The 18582-nt window shown below is 42.3% G+C and overlaps 1 protein-coding gene across 7 annotated transcripts in view; it reads left to right on the forward strand.

Annotated features, from left to right (window-relative positions):
* The first annotated feature begins 553 nt into the window (after positions 1-553).
* EPG5 (ectopic P-granules 5 autophagy tethering factor) overlaps positions 554-18582 on the forward strand; it is a 56542-nt gene continuing 38513 nt past the window's right edge. For 3 of the 7 annotated variants that reach the window (XM_085567553.1, XM_085567555.1, XM_085567554.1), the window contains exons 1-12: positions 608-677; positions 1994-2065; positions 4256-5173; positions 7296-7539; positions 8384-8520; positions 9082-9189; positions 10149-10222; positions 11985-12093; positions 13110-13224; positions 13726-13876; positions 14746-14901; positions 15255-15412. In XM_085567553.1, coding sequence (XP_085423679.1) covers positions 630-677; positions 1994-2065; positions 4256-5173; positions 7296-7539; positions 8384-8520; positions 9082-9189; positions 10149-10222; positions 11985-12093; positions 13110-13224; positions 13726-13876; positions 14746-14901; positions 15255-15412 — 2290 coding nt within the window. In that variant the 5' untranslated portion in view covers positions 608-629. Of the gene's footprint in view, positions 678-1993; positions 2066-2087; positions 3002-4255; positions 5174-7295; positions 7540-8383; positions 8521-9081; positions 9190-10148; positions 10223-11984; positions 12094-13109; positions 13225-13725; positions 13877-14745; positions 14902-15254; positions 15413-18582 lie in introns of those variants that run through there. The other 4 variants (XM_077790117.2, XM_085567557.1, XM_085567556.1 and 1 more) reach the window with 3 other exon arrangements.

Consider the following 18582-nt stretch of genomic DNA (forward strand, 5'->3'; position numbering starts at 1 on the left):
TGCCTGTGTGTCCCCACGAGTATCTGTGTCCCCATGAGTGCCTGTGTGTCTCCACGAGTGTCTGTGTGTCCCCACGAGTGTCTGTGTGTCCCCACGAGTATCTGTGTGTCCCCACGAGTGTCTGTGTGTCCCCACGAGTGCCTGTGTGTCTTCACGAGTGTCTGTGTGTCCCCACGAGTATCAGTGTGTCCCCACGAGTGTCTGTGTATCCCCACGAGTATCAGTGTGTCCCCACGAGTGTCTGTGTGTCCCCACGAGTATCAGTGTGTCCCCACGAGTATCAGTGTGTCCCCACGAGTGTCTGCGTGTCCCCCCGCCCCGTCCCGCTTTCACGGCTTCAGCCCCGCCCCCGGAGCTGCGCTCTGTGATTGGCTGTCGCGGCGGGGGCGTGTCCCTTCGCCCTTCGCGCCCCGCGATTGGCTGTCGCGGCGGGGGCGTGTCCCGCCGCCCGTCGCGCCCCGCGATTGGCTGTCGCGGCGGGGGCGTGTCCCGCCGCCCGTCGCGCCCCGCGATTGGCTGTCGCGGCGGGGGCGTGTCCCGCCGCCCTTCGCGCCCCGCGATTGGCTGTCGCGGCGGGGGCGTGTCCCGCCGCCCGTCGCTGCGCGGCCGGTGCCGCTCCGCGCGGGGCCATGGCCGAGGCCGTGCGACCCCCGCGCCGCGGCCGCGCCCGCCCCAAGGTAAGGCGGCAGCGAGGGCGGCAGCGAGGGCGGCTCGGGGCGGCCTCTGCGGGCGCCAGGCCGAGGGAGCGACCCGCGTGTGTGTTGGCCGCGCCAGGCCGTGTTTACATCCGTGTTTGTGCGGCCTCTAATGGTGGTGGGTGGAGAGTGGGGGTGCGTGTGTGGGTAATGTTGTTGTGGTTTCTTTTTTTCTTTTTTGTTCCGTGGAAGGATTCCTGCTGTTTCCTGCTGTTCTGAACTCCGTATCCATGGATTTATAGTGTTTGCCAGGCGTGTGAGGGTTGTGACAGGCCTTGTGCTGTAGTACCATGTAAACAGGATTTTTATTATGTTTTACGCCCTCCTCAGGGGTCCTGTGACATGTGGGAGAGCTGCGGAATGCGCTGCAGTGGAGCTTGCCTGCATTTACAGTGTTTTTCTGCAGTGGGGGGAGAGTCCTACAGACGGAGCTGGGGCTGTTCACCTGCACAAGAGAAGGCTCCAGGGAGAGCCCAGAGCCCCTGCCAGGGCCTCAAGGGGCTCCAGGAGAGCTGCAGAGGGACTGGGGACAAGGCAGGGAGGGACAGGACACAGGGAATGGCTTCTACTGCCAGAGGGCAGGGACAGATGGGATCATTGGGAAGGAATTGCTGGCTGGGAGGGTGGGCAGGCCCTGGCACAGGGTGCCCAGAGCAGCTGTGGCTGCCCCTGGATCCCTGGCAGTGTGCAAGGCCAGGCTGGATGGAGCTTTGGACACCTTGGGATAGAGGGAGGTGCCCCTGCCCATGGTAAGGGGTGGCACTGGTCTTTAAGTTCCCTTCTAACCCAGATCATTCAGTGATTCTGTGATACTCCATCTTGTCTATGTTTGGTTGTGAAATGCTGAGAGCATCATGCCGTGTGTAACACATGATAGTGCCGCTTCTTCTTCATCAGTTGGTGCTGCAGTTTTTAAGTATCACTCTTCCTGGGTTTTTATCCTGTTTTGAGTTGTTCCTTGTTCATGATATTAGTACTGGCAGCTTTCTGGAGGCTTTGTTTTCTTTACACAGAATGTTTGTGGGAATGATCTGAACTACTTGACATAGTGGAAATGTTTTCCTTGGTTTCTTAACCTCTTTCTTGTCGTCCCTGTGGACAGTCATATAGAGCAAGGACATTGAAGTCATGACTGTCAAAGCTCTTTGAAAACACTGAATTAATTGACCACTGTTCTGTAAAACCAGGGTTAAATCTAAATGTCAAATGTGGGTGTGCTTCCTGAATGGAAGGCAAGTAAAGATTGCAGGAAAAAGCGATCCCAGAAGAATTACTGTGTCGTTTTGGTTTTGATTCAGCCTCTTGGTGTGTGCAAAGCAGTCAAACCTTCAAACTGCTGCCTAAGAGAATTGGTTCCCTGCAGGAAGGTGGTGAGTAATGGATGACACTGCTGTTTCATTAAGGACATGTGTCTGGTGACTCCAGTCTTTAGCCATCCCTTCCAGGTGAAATTCACTGTGAAACAATTCACTGGAAGTGTCACATGTGAGAACTCTGAAATCACCAGTGCTACACTTGACCCATTTCTCGTATTTCTGTGGCTATTATTGTTGTGCTCACCTCTGTTAATATCCGGGCGTGCCTGAGGATGGAGTTTGCAAGTCAGTCATATTAAGGACTTTTCCATTCCCATGCCACAGAAAAAGATGTAATGTAATTCTTTGAAAAGCTGGAATTCTTGTGAGCTGAATGAAAGGCTGGCTCAGCTTCAGAGCTGCCAAGTGGTGGAATGGAGCCCAGGGCTTTTTGACAGTAGTAGCCCCTAAGTTGAACTTGTGCAGCACCAACAGCATCAGGCATGGGCAAGGCTAATGAGCAAATGCCATTTTCTCATTCCTGGGAGTGTTCCAGGCCAGGTTGGATGGGACTTGGAGTGACCCGTTCTAGTGGAAATGTCCCTGCCTATGGAAGGGCATAGTCTTTGAGGTCCTTTCCAACCCAAAACATTCTGGAATTCTTTCACATGTGACTTAAGCCGAATTTTCCTCCATGTTCAGAACTTGATTTCTCTCATTCTTTTTCAGATGAAAACTCTCTTAATGATTATGCCTTTTTCCTTTTTTTTTTTGGCCTAGGAAAGTGAGAACTGAAAGGCACATCATAAATTTTAAAAACAGCTGTGTCTGGGAGGGATGCAGGCTGATACTGAGAGATAAAGGGAGTTTATTCTGTTTGAGGTCTGCAAGAGGAAATGTTGAGATTGTAGAGGGGAGAGGACCAGCATGTGTTTGTGAAGTATGTGGATCAATACACTGTATAAATATAATTTAGTGATACAATATCCTGTGGAAATTATTGACTTTGAGGTAATTATCAGGAGATGCTTATTATGAGAAGGCCTAGCTTAAAGAATTGCACTGATGTATTTTTAACCTCTCACCTGCAGCTTTAGCTAGTGAGTCAGAACTGTTTTGTGATCAGAAGTGTTTACAGGTTTTAATACACCAGAAAACAGCATAAAAGCAAAGCCAGGGCCTACAACCATATGTTCAGAGTAAAATTGGCCTTGAGATCAAGGTGAGCTAGTGCTTTGATTTGAGCTGTTTTCATTTATACTTTCTCTTAAGGAAAAAAACATTCAGATATTTAGTAAAAATATGTGTGATATTGTGAGCAAGTTTCCAAAACTGCAATCTTTTTCCAATTATTAGTTCCCCAAATTAAAGGCTTGTACTCATTTCACCTGTGTTCATTGTTACATTATCTGTGTCATCCAAAACTGGAGCACTGTGACCTAACTTCTCAGTTTTGCTCCTAATAAAGTGCTAAGTTTACTTAATTTACAGATGGGCTAATCACTTTTTGAGTTCTTTGTTTTACAAGTTGGTAAATGGCTTACAGTTTATCAATATTTTAGTTCATTTCCTATGCTGTGCTTTTGGGAAGGAAGCTAATCTACTCCTTCCATTAGGTTTATGGGAATTATTTAGCCTCAAACTAATTGTAATTTTAAATTTATTTTAATGGCACTGTTAAGTTTTTCTACATCTCCAATGTGTACTGCATACTGAAAATAGGTATTTCAGTAATTGTTCAGATGTTACCATGGTTTTAGAATGTATTACATTCCAGACATGCTTTATTCTGAAATTGCTGTTTTGAAAATATTTTTCCAGTCACTAATATATTTTGTAAAACTTAAGATGGCTCTAGATCACAGAGTAGCTCTCTTTTTTTTTTTTTTTTTTTTTTTTTTTTTTTTGTAACTAGGTGAAATTGAGTAACTCTTCTTAGGTGTCAGGGATCTGTTAGGCTGATTATTTTCTGTGTTGATGAAACAATCTGTCCTGTGATATTTATAGATTTTTGCTTAGAAGTTTTGAAGCCTTGTGCAAGAGCACAAAACCACACACTGGTGGACAGTCTTCATAGGGCAGCTAAAGAGCAGAGGTTTATTTGGTATATTGTTTTTATCTTTAATATTATGAAAACTAATATGTTTAAAAAGGGCTTTTGGAGTGATAATGCTAACAAATACTACTTTTGGTGTTGTTGGGATTTGGGATGCAAGATGAAGAGATTCACTTGGCAGTGACACTGTTAATTTTTTGTTTTCTTAGGAGAAAAAGAAAAGAAGTAGTGAGGAGCCCCAGGTACAAGAGCCTGATGATGTTTTCCTGCCTCCTATGGCAGAAGGATCTTCTCAAGCCAGGACAGTGCAAGTGGAACATCCTGAAGAATTCACAGAAATTCAGCTCAGAGATGAAGTAGACAATAGGAGAATTATAAATGATGTGTCTGACATCCCCCAAAGTCATTTATCTTCAGCAAATGAAGGGGCTCTGGCAGTGTCTCTGGAGCCTCCCAGAGATGCAGAAGAGGCCAAAGCTGATCCTCCCCAGGAGGAATGTGTGGGGGATGTTGAGAAGAGCAAGTTGGACAAATCTCAGAGCTCTGTGGAGGCAGTTGATAGTGGATCTAGAAATTCTGATTTATTGAGGAGTACTATTCAGTCCAGTGCTGCTGCCCCTCTGTCAGTGATGGGTTTTGTACAGGGCAGAAGAGCTGAAAACCGACAAGACTTTAGAGATCCTCTTTCCTGCTCTTTAGAGAAGCTTCCTCTCAGCACCTCACAGCGCTCTGAGAAATCCAAGGTGTGTGTTCCACGGCCGGTTTATCCAGACCTGTCCTTGGAGCTGTCCTACGAGAAGCCCACCATCATGGCAGTAAAGCCCCTGCTGCACCATGAGAGGCTGTACCCAGAGCTCCCCTCCGAGCCAGAGCTGGTGCCATTCACCAGGGAGCAGCTGAAGATCTTTGAGCCTTGTTCGTGGCTGGAGAATGTTGACTCCTATGCTGAGGAATTTGAGAGTGTGGCTCACCAGGACAGGCATGAGTTCTACGAGCTGCTCCTGAACTACATGCGCTGCAGAAAGCAGCTGCTCTTAGCTGAGGCAGAACTGCAGGCCATGACAACAGACTGCCAAAATGTGAAGGGGAGATTGTGGACTTTGAAGGAACAACAGAAAACTGTGCAGGTGCTGTTGTTGAATCTACTTTTGAACCCAAACTATTCAGGAATTAGCTTTACTTGCCAGGTTTATCGTAGTTAAACTGTTTTGTTGTAAAAGGGTTGGAGGTGACTTTAAAAATCATCTAATCCCAACCCTGCCTTCTATGGGCAGGAACACCTCCCACTAGATCAGGTTGTTCAAGGCTTTATCCAACCTGGCTTTGAGCAGCCTGCCAGGACTGGGGCAACCTTCCTGGGCAGTCTGTGCCAGTGTCTCACCACACTATTCACAATAAAGATTTTTTTTTCCTAATATCTAACCTAAATTTCCCCTTGTTTCAGCCTAATCCCTTTAGTCCTTGTCCTGTCACTACAGTTCCTGATAAAGAATCCCTGTCCAGCTTCCCTGTAGGCCCCTTGCAGGTACTGGAAGGTGCTGTGAGGTCTCTACACTCCTCTTCTTCAGGCTGAACTTTCTCAGCTTGTCTTCATCAGAAGGGGACTCCAGTCCTCTTACTGACTTTTTTGTTTCCTCTGGACTTCCTCTGTCTCTAAAGTTCCATGTTGAGAGATTATTGCCTTTGGTTTCTGTCTCTCCACTGACCCCCAGTACTTCAGAATATCATCCTTTTGAGACTAGAATCAGTTTGTTGCTTGATTTTTAACTTCTGACGTGTTCAGGGCAGTGGGATATATGTTGGTGATTTCTTTTGGAGTCAGAAAGGATAAGTTGTGTACACCCAGTTCTGTCTGTGGTGTTAGGTGAAGTTTCACAGCACTCCAAGCAGATACAGGGGACAGTTGTGAAGTGACTGTAGCAGTGATGTCCTGCCTGGCCTGCTGCCAGCTGTAGGGACAGTTTCCATTGATGTCATTGCTGCTGTCAGAGTGGCAGCTGCAGGGGAGCTTGACTTGTGCTCAGGAGCAGCCCCATAGCTCAGAGGGAGCATTTGGGCTGTCTACTTGCAGTAACTTGTCCTATGAATGTAGCTGTGTTTTTTCTTACTTCCAGAATGGGCATGGTACCCTGTAACATTTTCGTCTGCAAACCAGAGAGCTTTATGGAGCTCTTTGGGGCACACATCAGAAAAGTTTTCTCCCAGACTCCTTCTGTGACACTTGCCTTTGGAGCTCAGTATTACACTGGGAGTGAATGAAACTGTTCTGGTGCTGTTTGTAGCTCACACATCATCAAAATTGTCCAAAGATAATCATGCATAGGGTAGATTTTACTGTTTCAGTGAGTGCAGTTCATCAGAGTTGAGGAACTGAACACATCTGAATTAATTCCTTTTTCTTGGGCAATAACACTTAACCTCACTGGATTCTAAGGTTTGCAGCGATCATTTTCTGTACCAAAAGCAATTTTGGCTTTACTCTTGTATCTTCTAAAATCACCATAGAGTTGTGTAAGATTGCTACTTGCTTTTATACCAATTTACTATATATTTACTGTGTTTACAGAATAATTGTTGTCTTTATACCAATTTGAAGTTCTTATTCTACTAATTTAGGAAACACAGGGATGCTTTCAAGGTAAGCTTTCACAGTAGTGGTTCTTAGGAATGTTTCCTGATTGCATAAAAGATTAACAGGAATGTTATTTATTGTAAGAATAACAATAATGTTCTTTATTCTGCTTTTCTTGTGCTGAAGAGGTAGAGATGAGGCAGAGGAAGACATTTTAAACATGCTGTAGGGAATTACTGCAAATTATCCGTCCTGGGAGTTTGGGAAATATTTATCTTGTTCCAGTGATTGTTTTAGCTTTAATATAGCAGGTCCAAATATATATGGAAATTTGTAAATTACGAAGCAGGTGCAGTCACTGGGAGTGAGATGCCTGGTTTTGTTCACATCTCTCAGTGCTGCAGGCAACTAACTTCTGGCTGTTGCCAAACCTGAGTTACTGAGGGTTTATAAAATATTTTTTCTTCAGAAGTCAAGAATATGAATCTTCAGTGATTGGTACCTCTAAAAAGCACATTGGATATTGCCAAATATTTGTCTTTTCCATTTATGAAATGTCCCCTTTTATGAAAGCCTTGAAATCTGTTTAAGAGAGGGTTATGTCATAATTGATTTCATTTAGGGCGACCTGGCAAAATGTCAGAACTGCTGACATAAAATATTTGCTCTCTTTTCAGGGTGTGTGTGCAGACCAGTGCAAGGTGACAGGTCACCACCGCTACCAGACAGTGGAGCTAAACGAGAGTGTGCTGGGGGAGCTGAAGAAGCTGTTTGAGGCCAAAGCAGAGCACGTACACCAGACTCTGGCACTGCACTCCTACACTTCGGTGCTGTCCCGCTTGCAAGTGGAGTCCTATGTTTACAGGCTGCTCAGCAGCTCGTCCCTGCTGAGATCTGTGGCCCTGCAGCAGCAAGAGCAAGGTGTGTTTGCTGGTCTGGGCTGCTCCCAGTCCTTGTCAGGGTGTCCAGTGCCTTGTGTGGCTGCAGTTTCGGACTCTTGTGGTGGAATTTGTCTACTAGAGTGTTTTTCCTCTGTTACAAAAAACTGTTGGTCTTATGCAAGGATCAGTGAAACCTTTTTCTCAGAGGAAAATGTCCAATTCCCTTGACTTTATCACCTGGGCAGTAAAAGCTGAATGCAGGGGTGACTTCTGCTGTCTGAGCTGCAGACTGACACTGATTACTGTACAGAAACACTGTGTGGATGGGATAACTAAATTCCCAATATTTTGTTGTCGAAGGCAATATCTAATACAGTTTTTTTTTTGCCAATTCTAAGAATGCTTTTCCTTCTTTATTTCCTCTTGAAAGGCCATTTGAAATCTTAATCTCTTAATATTTAGAATTATCTTTGGTTTTCATCTTGAATGTTTTGTTTGAATTTGTACCAATATAATCTTCTAGCTAAAGTATTTCTCCTCCTCCTGCCCCAGATATTTTTCTTTCTTACTGCTCCTCCCATTGCACTCCACCTCCCAGATAGTTTATATGCATAGTAAACGGTGGTTCTTACAAAGCTGATGTTGAGGGAAGGCCTTTTGTGAGAGTAACCACAGTATCTTCTTCTTATAATTAGTGTCCAGAGCTTAATTATAAGATGAAACAAAGTGCTCTAAGTATTCTCTTCTGACAGATTTAGCAGGCAGCTGTGTTGAAATGTCTTGGTGTCTGCAGATACAGAGAGCAGTTTTATATCCAGCACAAAACCATTGTTCATGTTGCTACTTCTTGTCAAAGCTTCATTTATTCTGTTTTTAATTTACAGTTTTGAAGCAGACAGAAAATCTCTCTTCAGACTTGAGCCACTTGAAGGAATGTATCAGTGTCCTTTTCAGCTTCACTCGCAGGGTTATTGAAGATCCTCAGTTTCACAGTGACCTTCTCATGTGGCTGCAGAGACTGGTGAGGAACTAGACATGGATATATCTGATCCAACACACAGGATGAATTTGGAATAATTTCTGGAAGTCTGGCTATGAGGACTTCCTTGCCTATGGGCGGTGGTTTTTTTGGTGGGGTTTGTTCCACTTGAGGAACAGAATCGCTTAGCAGATCATTAGAATTGATTCCCTTGGCTGATAAGTCAAGAACCATTAATGAGGATTGGCACCTGAGCAGCCAATAGTGCTCACAGTGAATTTAATAATACTCATTGTGCTTTTACTTATTTTGAAATTAGAACTGGTCAGACTTGTCATGTTGAAAAAACTTTTGTTCTTGCCAATTTCTAAATAAATTAGATTTTAATGCAGTTGTATGAAAATAATTACTTTATGCCAAAGCAAACAGTTTGTAGCTCATAAGGCAAGCAAACAGATTTTAAATATTGTTCTTCTGTAACATGCTCTGAAAATTTAGGTTTGTTAGAAAGTGTGAGACATGAACAGTATTACTCTAGTTAGCAAGACTGTAAGGAAATGAACTTCAAAATTATTTACTTGATTTCAATATACTTCCCTCTAGGTGTCTGTGCTGCAGAGAATTGGCTGTCCAGGTGATCATCTCTTCCTCTTCAACCACATCCTTCGGTGTCCAGCTGGCATCAGCGAGTGGGCTTGTCCATTCATTCAGGTGTGAATGTTTCATTCTTTACTGCCAGCAGGTTGGAGTGGGAGTGGCATGGTTAGGAGAGGAGAATGTCTTCTGCCTGCTTAATTCTTCGTGACCCACACTGCCTTTCTAGATATGTGGAATCATGGTGACCTTGAGGGGTTTGTCAGGGAATACATTTTTCCATGTTACGCCAACCATATGCAGGTTGACAGGGGAGCACCCTTCACTTTTGACTGGAGAGATTCCATGAGAGGGAGTCAAGGCCTTATGCACCAGGTTTTGGGAGTGTTCTCCAAAAAGTGGAGAGCATATTTGGAGTTGAAGCAGCAGCTGTATATAAAAAGTGAGATTGGAGTCAGCTCTGTGATGTGTAAGGGATCAGGAGGAACAGATTTTTTCATATCCTATACATTGAAGTGGACTGATTTCCCTGGAAAGTTCAGGGATAAAGGAAAGGGTTCACTTTGTCTAGGTCGGAGCGAGTGCAGCTGTCCAAAGGCACCAGGGTGTTCTTTCAGAGAACATATTTGCTCTTCTAAGAGGAGAAATCGTTGTAAATCTAGTCACAGGAAAAGGGCTTCAATTACACTAACAGGAAAGGCAAACAATGCAATAGAAGTGTAGAATAGAATAAATTAGCTTGGGAAAGACCCTTAATATCACTGAGTCTAATTAACCTAATGTGGTAACCCTGTGCTCAGTTTCTGAATTACCCTGGTGCCTAGAGCTACATATGGCACAAAGAGAGAAGTTGTGGTTTTTTTATGGAGGTTTTGATCTTTTAATTTTTCTAAGTAATTCTTTTGGATAAGTAACAATATTTTGCCATGGCAATACTTTGTCCAAAGTGTGGATGCTGTATTTTACAGATTCTTTTAAGTCTTATCAAAAAGCTAGTAAGAAATGTAATTTCTCTGCTAAGAACAATTTGCCCTTTGCTTGTTTGGATTTACTTAGATTTTTGCATTTAATTTCAGATCAAAGTCTTTGGTAACCCATCAGGTGTATTTCATTTCATGCAATCTCTTGCCTTGCTTATGTCTCCTGTCAAGTAAGTATAAACGTGATTTTATAAATATGTTCTGATTATGTAAGAGTAGAGGACACAACACAAATTATTTGTAAAACTCTGAAAGTTCATTGCAGGCAAAGTCATAAAAGTGGGCACAAACAGATTCACAGTTTAATCCAAACTTTTTTTACTCATTCATCCTAAAATTCAGCCTTGGCAGTATCTCCTTGTGCTGTACACAGTGTGATGCAGCTTTCTTTCAGCTGTGAAATAGCTTGTGAATACTGACAAACCCACCCAGGTTTTATAACTGTGACTTCTGAAATATCTCTTGCTTTGCACCATGGCCTGTTTTTTATACTGTCTCTGCAGTAGAATCCCCTGAGTAAAGGGGTTGAACTGGTGTACACACTGATTGGATATTTTGATGTATTTTTCATCCTTTTAATTTTCTTTTTTTTAATCTAGTAGGAATGTAATATTTGGAGAAGCTAGTTAATTAAATTAGTCATGAGTGAAAGCGGTTATGTTCTCCAGATAAAATACATAATTTTCCTCTCCTTCTGCCCAAGTTTTGAAGTCAAAGAATCAATCTGCTGGTATTTAGGGTTGTCACTATGATCTTCATAGTTTCAGTCCAGGTTAAATGAGAGTCTTGTTTATTGAAAGCTGTTATTTTAAAGGGTTTTATTTTTACATTTAATTTCTAGAATTGCCTGGGGACATCAGTGTATCCTGAGGGAATGTGTGTTGCCAGTGCCTTTTGATAGTTGTGTTTGGAACAAGGGCCATCTTAATGTGTCTGGGGTGCTGCTCTAAATGTTGATACCAGAACTTAGATCCTCCACAGGGTCTGCTCTTACTGGTAAAAGAGCTGAAGCTTGTCTGTTACAGCTCCTGCATGTCAGGAACCAGGTTATCCTAGAGTCATTTACAATCACAGCATTGTTTAGGTTGGAAAACACCTTCAAGGTTGTTGAGTCCAACCCTTAACCTAGAATTACTGTGTCCACTGCTGAGCCATGTCCTCTGGTGCGTCATCCACAAGCCTTCTGAACACTTCCAGAGATGTTGACTCCTCCACTGTCCTAAACAATCTGTTGCAGTGCCTGACCAAGTTTCCATGAAAAAATTTTCCGTAATATCTAATCCAAACCTCCTCTAGTGCAATTTGAGGCTGTTTATGGTCCTGTCACTTGTAACTTGGGAGCAGAATCCAGTCTGACTATCCCCAAGGGGACACTGCAATCCTGGTAGGGAGTTGTACAGGGCCACAGGATCCCCCTGAGCCTCCTTTTCTCCAGGCTGAGCCCCTTTCCAGCTCCCTCAGCCCCTCCTGGGGCTCCAGCCCCTTCCCCAGCTCCGTTCCCTGCCCTGGACATGCTCCAGCCCCTCCGTGTCTCCCTTGGCCTGAGGCCCAGAGCTGTCCCCAGCACTGGAGGTGCCCCAGCAGTGCCAGCACAGGGACGGGCACTGCCCTGGGGCTGTGTCACACCCTGGCTGGGGCAGCCCAGGGGCCATTGGCCTCTTGCCCCCTGGGCACCCTGGGCTCGTATCCAGCTGCTGGCACCTGCACCCCCAGGGCCTTTCTTGCAAGGCATTTTTCTGATTTACTTGCTATTTTCTTCCTCTTGTATCTGGATTTTTTAATATCTTTCCTTATTTGAAAGATTACTGAATTCAGAATTTTGAATTTTCTATTTTGTTACACTTGATTTTTCACTTTAAACCAGAAATCGTGACTGAATTCAGAATTTTGAATTTTCTAATTTTTTACACTTGATTTTTCACTTTAAACCAGAAATCGTGTGGACTTCATGTGCCATATGAAACCAATTGAAAGGAAAAATTCCTCTTCTTCTGGAAAGGAATCTGGGAACTGGACTCTGGTAGATGAAGGAGGAGAAGAGGTACAGCAGATGACTTATTTTGTTTCTCTTTGTTTTGTCCTTTATGGTGTGAGAACCCCGGCCTTGCTCTGGGGTCTCATGTGGTGGTGAAATTCCTCCTCCAACCCGTGCTTCCAAAGAAGAACTCCGCAGGCTTAGCTGTTCGGTCTCAAGGCAGTTTATTGCTAGTTATCTAACAGATTATGTTCTTGGACTGTGGCTATTTGAGCAGCAGCCTGGGTAGAGGCACACACACACCCTGACATCCTCTCTATCTGCTGTCTTCTTCGTCTCTCTCTCCGCCCAGGGCTGCTGCTATCTTTTATATTACGTATAACATGTTTACAGTTATTCCCCAATACCTACTACCTACATTGCCAAGTGTTTTTCTACTCTAAACCAATCTGTGAGTGCCAACATCACCAAGAACATGGAGGTAAGGAAAAAGAAGGAGGAAGAACAGGATCAGCCCACTTTCCTCCATCTTAGAACTTCTGACCCCCATGTACAAAGTGAAAACCCCCCTGTACATGTGTTAAAACCCCCCTGTACAATACTAAAAAAATTTCCCCTCTATTTTGTAATTACTTATACTATACTATCTAACCTTTTGTGAGTGCTTGTTCCACCTCCAAAGTTGGTAATTCATTCCATGGCTCAAACTCAAAATCACAGCTGTTTTTCAGCTGTCTGCCAGGGTCTAGAATGCCTCTGACCAAGGCCTGGAACCTCTAAAAATGTCTGAGAGACATTTTGAGTTCCCACATACGGTTTTGTTCAAACTCATTGATTTTTCTGAAATGGATGAAGAAAATCTGACTTTTTAAGTTAAAAAGCATGATTTGAATTTGCTTCTATTTTAGTCTTATTTTATCACTGTGGTATAACTGAAGAGAGTGGAACTTACAGTAGTGAGTATTAGCAGAGAGAATTAAAATACTTCAGTTACTCCTAATAAAACTGTAATTAGTACAATAGTGAAGCCCTTTACTATTGGTTTCACTGTAGAGCTAGAAAATACCTGTATTTGTCTATAGGATGAGGATCCTGAAACAAGCTGGATTCTACTCTTGGAAGACGACTTGATTGCTCTGTTGTCACAGTTCCCATTTCATGAACTCTTTCAGCAGTTCCTTGGTTTTACGTCTGAAGGTAAATCAGTTGCTAGAGAGTAATTCTTCATTTTGTTTATGCTAAACGTATTAATGACTGCCACTGCCAAGAGTGCTGCTGTATTATGAAACTCTCTGAGAAAAATAATAATGAACCTGTGCAACAGCTTGCAGGCTAAAGAGAGGAGATGGAAGTATATGCCATGTGTATGGGATAAATTAAAACCTCATAGCAATATGCAAAACATTAGAGCCTTTTCCCTTAGTTTGGGTTTGGTTGTCTGTTTACTCCCAAAAGTGCTTTCAGAACTGTATTTCCCACTCACCTCTTAGTTGTAATTGCTTGCCAGAAGTTTACTACCTGCATAGTTTATTTGTACTGTCATACATAGCAGGTATTTATTGTTCATTTAATAAACAAAGCATACATTTCAGTTCACAATATGGTGAACTGTTGCTTTGAATGCTTGTTAAGTTACTTAAAAATCCAGAATTCATACTCTTTTTTTTTTTGACTCTTATTTTTATGTCTCCATCTTAGGTGCTTATTTTCCTGAAAAAACTTCTCCCCAGAAGATGATGAAGATTTTTGCCTTTGCAAATTCCTTAGTGGAACTTCTGTCTGTGGGATTAGAAACATTTAACAGAGCACGATACCGACAGTTTGTGAAGAGAATTGGTCAGCTCATCAAGTAAGAGATTTTTTTTCTCTGTGGTGTGATTGAATATGTTTTATACATATATTAGATTTTAAAAATTCCCCAGAACCAAACATCCAACAACCAAAAAAATCCAAACCCCACACAAACAGTTCTCAGATAGGTTTTCCTCTATTTGGTCAGTTCAATATTAGCCAGTCTGGGAAGCTAAAATGGGGAATTGCAAAATCTAAATGCTGTGGATGCAAAGGAGCCAGGTTAGCTGTGGAACACCAGACTGACTTCCATTAGTGATGTTGTTAGGCTTGTCTTGGGTAATCACTGAAACAAGCAAAGAGAATTTCCCCTATCTATAACCAATGTTACTGTTTTATTTCTGTTGTTGCCCAGAATTGTTTTGGGGTTTTTAGTTTGCTTCCTGCAAATTGTCCTATTGTTGCAGTAAGTAAATGTAATTGAAGCCTAAATGCTGCTCTTAATTTTTAAATCTCTATCATTTACTCTGCATGGCTTCTATGAGTGTATTCTCAACATAATAAAAAAATCAGAAGCAAAATCCATCTTTTTCTTTGTGTTATGAAGGCAGTAGCTTTCTCAGTGTAATTATTTTTGTATGAGCTTTCTGCCATTTCATCCTGTACAGTTACCTTAAGGCTCCAAAGGTCACACACAAACTAATTTGGTGTGACAGAATATTATGCCTTGTGAGCTTGCAAAACCAAGGAAAGAGAACACAGATATTTGACTGATACAATTTATATAGAAACCTCTGGAACCCAGAACGCAAAATGTTGGATATGTCTCATGTGTCTAGACCCTAATCTGGTTGCCCTGGTCTGTGTTTTCCTGTGGTGATGATATACTTTATGATCCTTCTTCGACTTGTTTGTTCTGCTGTGTAGGATGACACTGTGTCATGTGAGTGACCACTGGGCCCAATATGTTAGTGGCAATAAACAATATGGATTGGTAGAACATCCCTACTCTGTGGAGAAATTGCAACTGGAGTTTGATGAGCTGTTTTTTAGAGCTGTTCTACATGTTCTGAAGGCAAAAAGGTGGGTAATCCCTTCACTGGCTTAGTTTTGGAGGAGTTGAATACTTGTAACAGGGATTTGGAGTAGCTTTAAATACTTGAAGTTTTAAACAAGACTGAAATAAGTAGGATTTTCCAGTGCATTGGTAGCATCAAGGTGGGGAGGAATTAGGACATGAATTGCAGCAACTGACAGAAGCTCTGAAATCTTGGTCAGTCCACAGTAAGGTTGGCTGAGAATCTGAGGTGCTAATACACATTCTTACATTCCTAATTCTGTTATATAGCAGAGATGTGGGCCAGAGTTGTCTCCTTTCCAAGTGCTGGGATTTGTTCGGGTGGAACCATTCCTAACTGCCTCTTCAAATCCAATAGGTTGGGAGTCTGGCTATTCATGTCTGAGATGCCTTATGGGACCTTGTCCAGCAGCATGCTTTGGAGGCTCTTCTTTGTCATGCACTGTGCTGAGAATGAGCACCTAGAACAGCTCTGCTCTACTCTTCAGCCTGCTGACTACAAGCAAAGACTCAGAGGTAAAAATCCCCCACACAGAACCAATTCTAGTTCATTCAACTGCTTCTGCATCAGCTGTGGGTTTAACTCTTTGCGGGTTGCATTGTTAAATGCACCTTTGGCAGCATGACTGGTCCAGTGGCTGCTGAAATGTCTTGGGCCATTCATGTCTTTCCAGTACCTGTTTGCCCAAATTGTCATTTTAACAGCAGCTGATACATTTACTGTCCTAGTTTTCTCTGTGGTGGTCTCAGAGCTGCAGGAGTGACATGCAGGAGGTACCTCTTGTGTATTCTTGTATGACTTCCCATCTTGACCTTCAACGGTATTTGGAGAGTTTGGAGGTTTTAAATCCTTAAGTACAGACTTCTGTATCATGTAGGGTTGGTGTGGCAGTTTTTTGGTTTGGTTTATTTGTTGGGATTTTTTTTGTGGGTTTTTTTTTTTTTTTTTTTTTTTTTTTTTGTGACTGGGTCAGCTGCTGATAGTCCTCTGTGTTTTTAGAGTCGTCCTTTTTTTCCCACTGAACTTGTTAATTTTGGCTTTAGAAATTCACATTGTGGGAGACTGGTTATCATCCCCAATTATGTTTCCTTTATCTCAAGCCTTCTTTTTGCATTTCTTGTCCTAAGTGGCTTTATTTTTATTTGCTCTTGACTTTTGTCCCATGTTGATCTCCATGGTGAACATGGTGTCTTCAGCTATAGTAGAACTATTTAGAGGCCAGCTGGAATGCTAATTTCCTTCTGCTGCTGCATCCATGGATAATATTTTAGGACTTGATTGATAGGGGGCCAGGTAAACAAACAGTTTGTTGCTCCCTAACTTACAGCTTCTTTGCTGTCTTCAGGGAGAGCAGATCTCATTTTTGTCAGTTTTACTTCTCAGCTGGCTGGTGTCCCAGACAGCTGTTACCCCATGTGCCCAAACTTCATGGAGAAGCAGGAGAAAATGGTGATTCTGAGAGGCTACTGAGTATCTTGACTCTGTGCAATCTCAGGTAATTTAAGGTGATGTACACAGAAAGGGAGAGAGATACCAGGATTGTAGTTGTGTGCACTTGATGAAGTGCTGATCTGATAAGCACTTGCCAGCCAAAACAGTTTCTGTTACACTGTGCCAGTAGAACTTCTTTATTTTTGGTTTTGCTAGAAATTTTTTACTGCACCTATTATGGATTGCAGTAACAAACACAGATTTTTAAAAAGTATATAATTATCTTTTTCAATTTTAATATAATTATCTTATCAAACACTGTTTTGCTTCTAGCTAACTTTTGTTTCAAAGTCCCTGGTATGCTGATGCAGGATTTTTTTATCTTTTTCATTCTCCTCAGTGACTTCTGTCAGCATAATACTGTTTTTCACCAGTGTCTAGACAGGGAATATCAACAGTTCTTATAGTGAAAGTTCTAATCTGAAATATTTTCTTTTAACTGACACTTAACAAATTAATGCTTAATTTTCTGTAATTTGCACCCTGGAAGACCATGACATTAACATTCTCTTGAGAGAGAAACTTTTTTAGTGATTTCTTCTCCCAAATTAAGCATGAGAAAAGGATGATGAATCTACAGGTGGAATTAAGCCTTGGTAATTGATGGAAGCTTTAGACATCGAATCCATAGGGATGGGAATAATGCCCTTTTGGGATTATCTAAAAACAGAGGCTGGACAAAATTAAGGGAATAAAAAGCAGTTATATTTATTGAAGGGCCTTCAGGTACATTTTGGGCAGATGTAGGCCCAGGGGCTACACCCAAACCGAACAGTGGGTCATGGGTTTTCATACTTTTATAAGTCTGGTCTATTTGCATATTGGGGGTTAATCTTCCAATTACAGCTTCAGAGCATGAAGTCATTTACCCCAAGGTTGCTGTCCCCCAATTTACTTTTGTTTACATTTCTCAGGGTCTGAGGCAGTAAGGTTGATTCCCATATTCCCTTGATTCCCAGACCTAGGGAGGAATTGTTTAGTCTGACCAAAATGGAAAAGCAGTAGCTAACAGTATATATGGAGTCGAGAGTTATACCCTAAAGAATTGCAGGAATAAAAGTATATGAAAAATATAAAAGCTAAAATGTTAAGGCATCAGGAGCATCTTTTCTGTTCTAGTGAATTTAAAATCCCATGGCAGGGGATGTAGCTCTTGGATGTAAAATCCCATGACAGTGATTTTAAATTAGGTAATATTTAATAACCCTTTAATTCAAGGATACTATGAGTTTATTTGTGGTCACAATTTCCTTGCTGCCAGTATCAAGGTTTGAGAAGTCAGTGATTTTTAGGGTGGCCTGAACTTGAATTGTGTGATTGGAGGAAAGGAACAGGGTCAAGTACTAAGTGGATGGTGAAGATGTTACTTCTCCACTGTGAGATGACAGGATTTGGGTGGAGTCTCTCTGCTTCCCTTATTCCTTGTCCCCATCTTCAGTCTCAGACTATAACTTGGTGTGGGTTTGAGATTAGTGTGGACCCACAGCTGACCCCTTCTCCCCACTATGGGTCACCCTGCTGTGCCTTTAGATACAATAATGATGTGATCATTTTTAATGTCCTGCATCATGTTAAAAAAACCTGAAGTACAAGGGGGAAAAGAGTAATCTGTAACTTCAGCATTAGGCTAAAAAAATAGGATTAAGGAATGGAAGTGAGTGGATGAGGCACCCCTGTTTGCCTGCTGTATCTATCAGCAGTGTGGTTTCTCTTACTGTTTGGAAGAAACTGTTTTCTTAAATTGCACAATCCTCTAGCATGCTGTTCCATGAGCTGTTTTGCCTGTACAGGTCTGACCTTCTCAGGTTGGAGTAGAGTTGCAAAATTCTTGAAAGCCCTTAAAATAGAATGTAATCTGAGTGCAAGTGTTTGATCACAAGCACACTGAGCACGTGCACGTTCAGGTTAGGTAGCTGAGTGCACAATGGATGCTTTTTCTGTATATTCAGCTGCTATGATAAAATCACATGTTGTGGTTCAGAGAAGGCAGTTCACTCTTCAAAACATTTTACAGCTCAAATGCTACTTTCAGTGCTTGTTTTGCTGCACAGATTATTTAAAGTTATTTGGAAGAAATAAAAAAAAATTAAAGCCTTGTACAGATTCCTTTGTAGCCTTATCTTCCTGTTGTCCCACACCCTGAGGAATGGAATGTTTATTTGATTTTGGCAGTATCTCTTTTGAGTTTAAAAAG

Source organism: Lonchura striata, chromosome Z (genome assembly GCF_050655825.1).
Source record: "Lonchura striata isolate lonStrDom1 chromosome Z, ASM5065582v1, whole genome shotgun sequence".
NCBI classification, from domain to species: domain Eukaryota; kingdom Metazoa; phylum Chordata; class Aves; order Passeriformes; family Estrildidae; genus Lonchura; species Lonchura striata.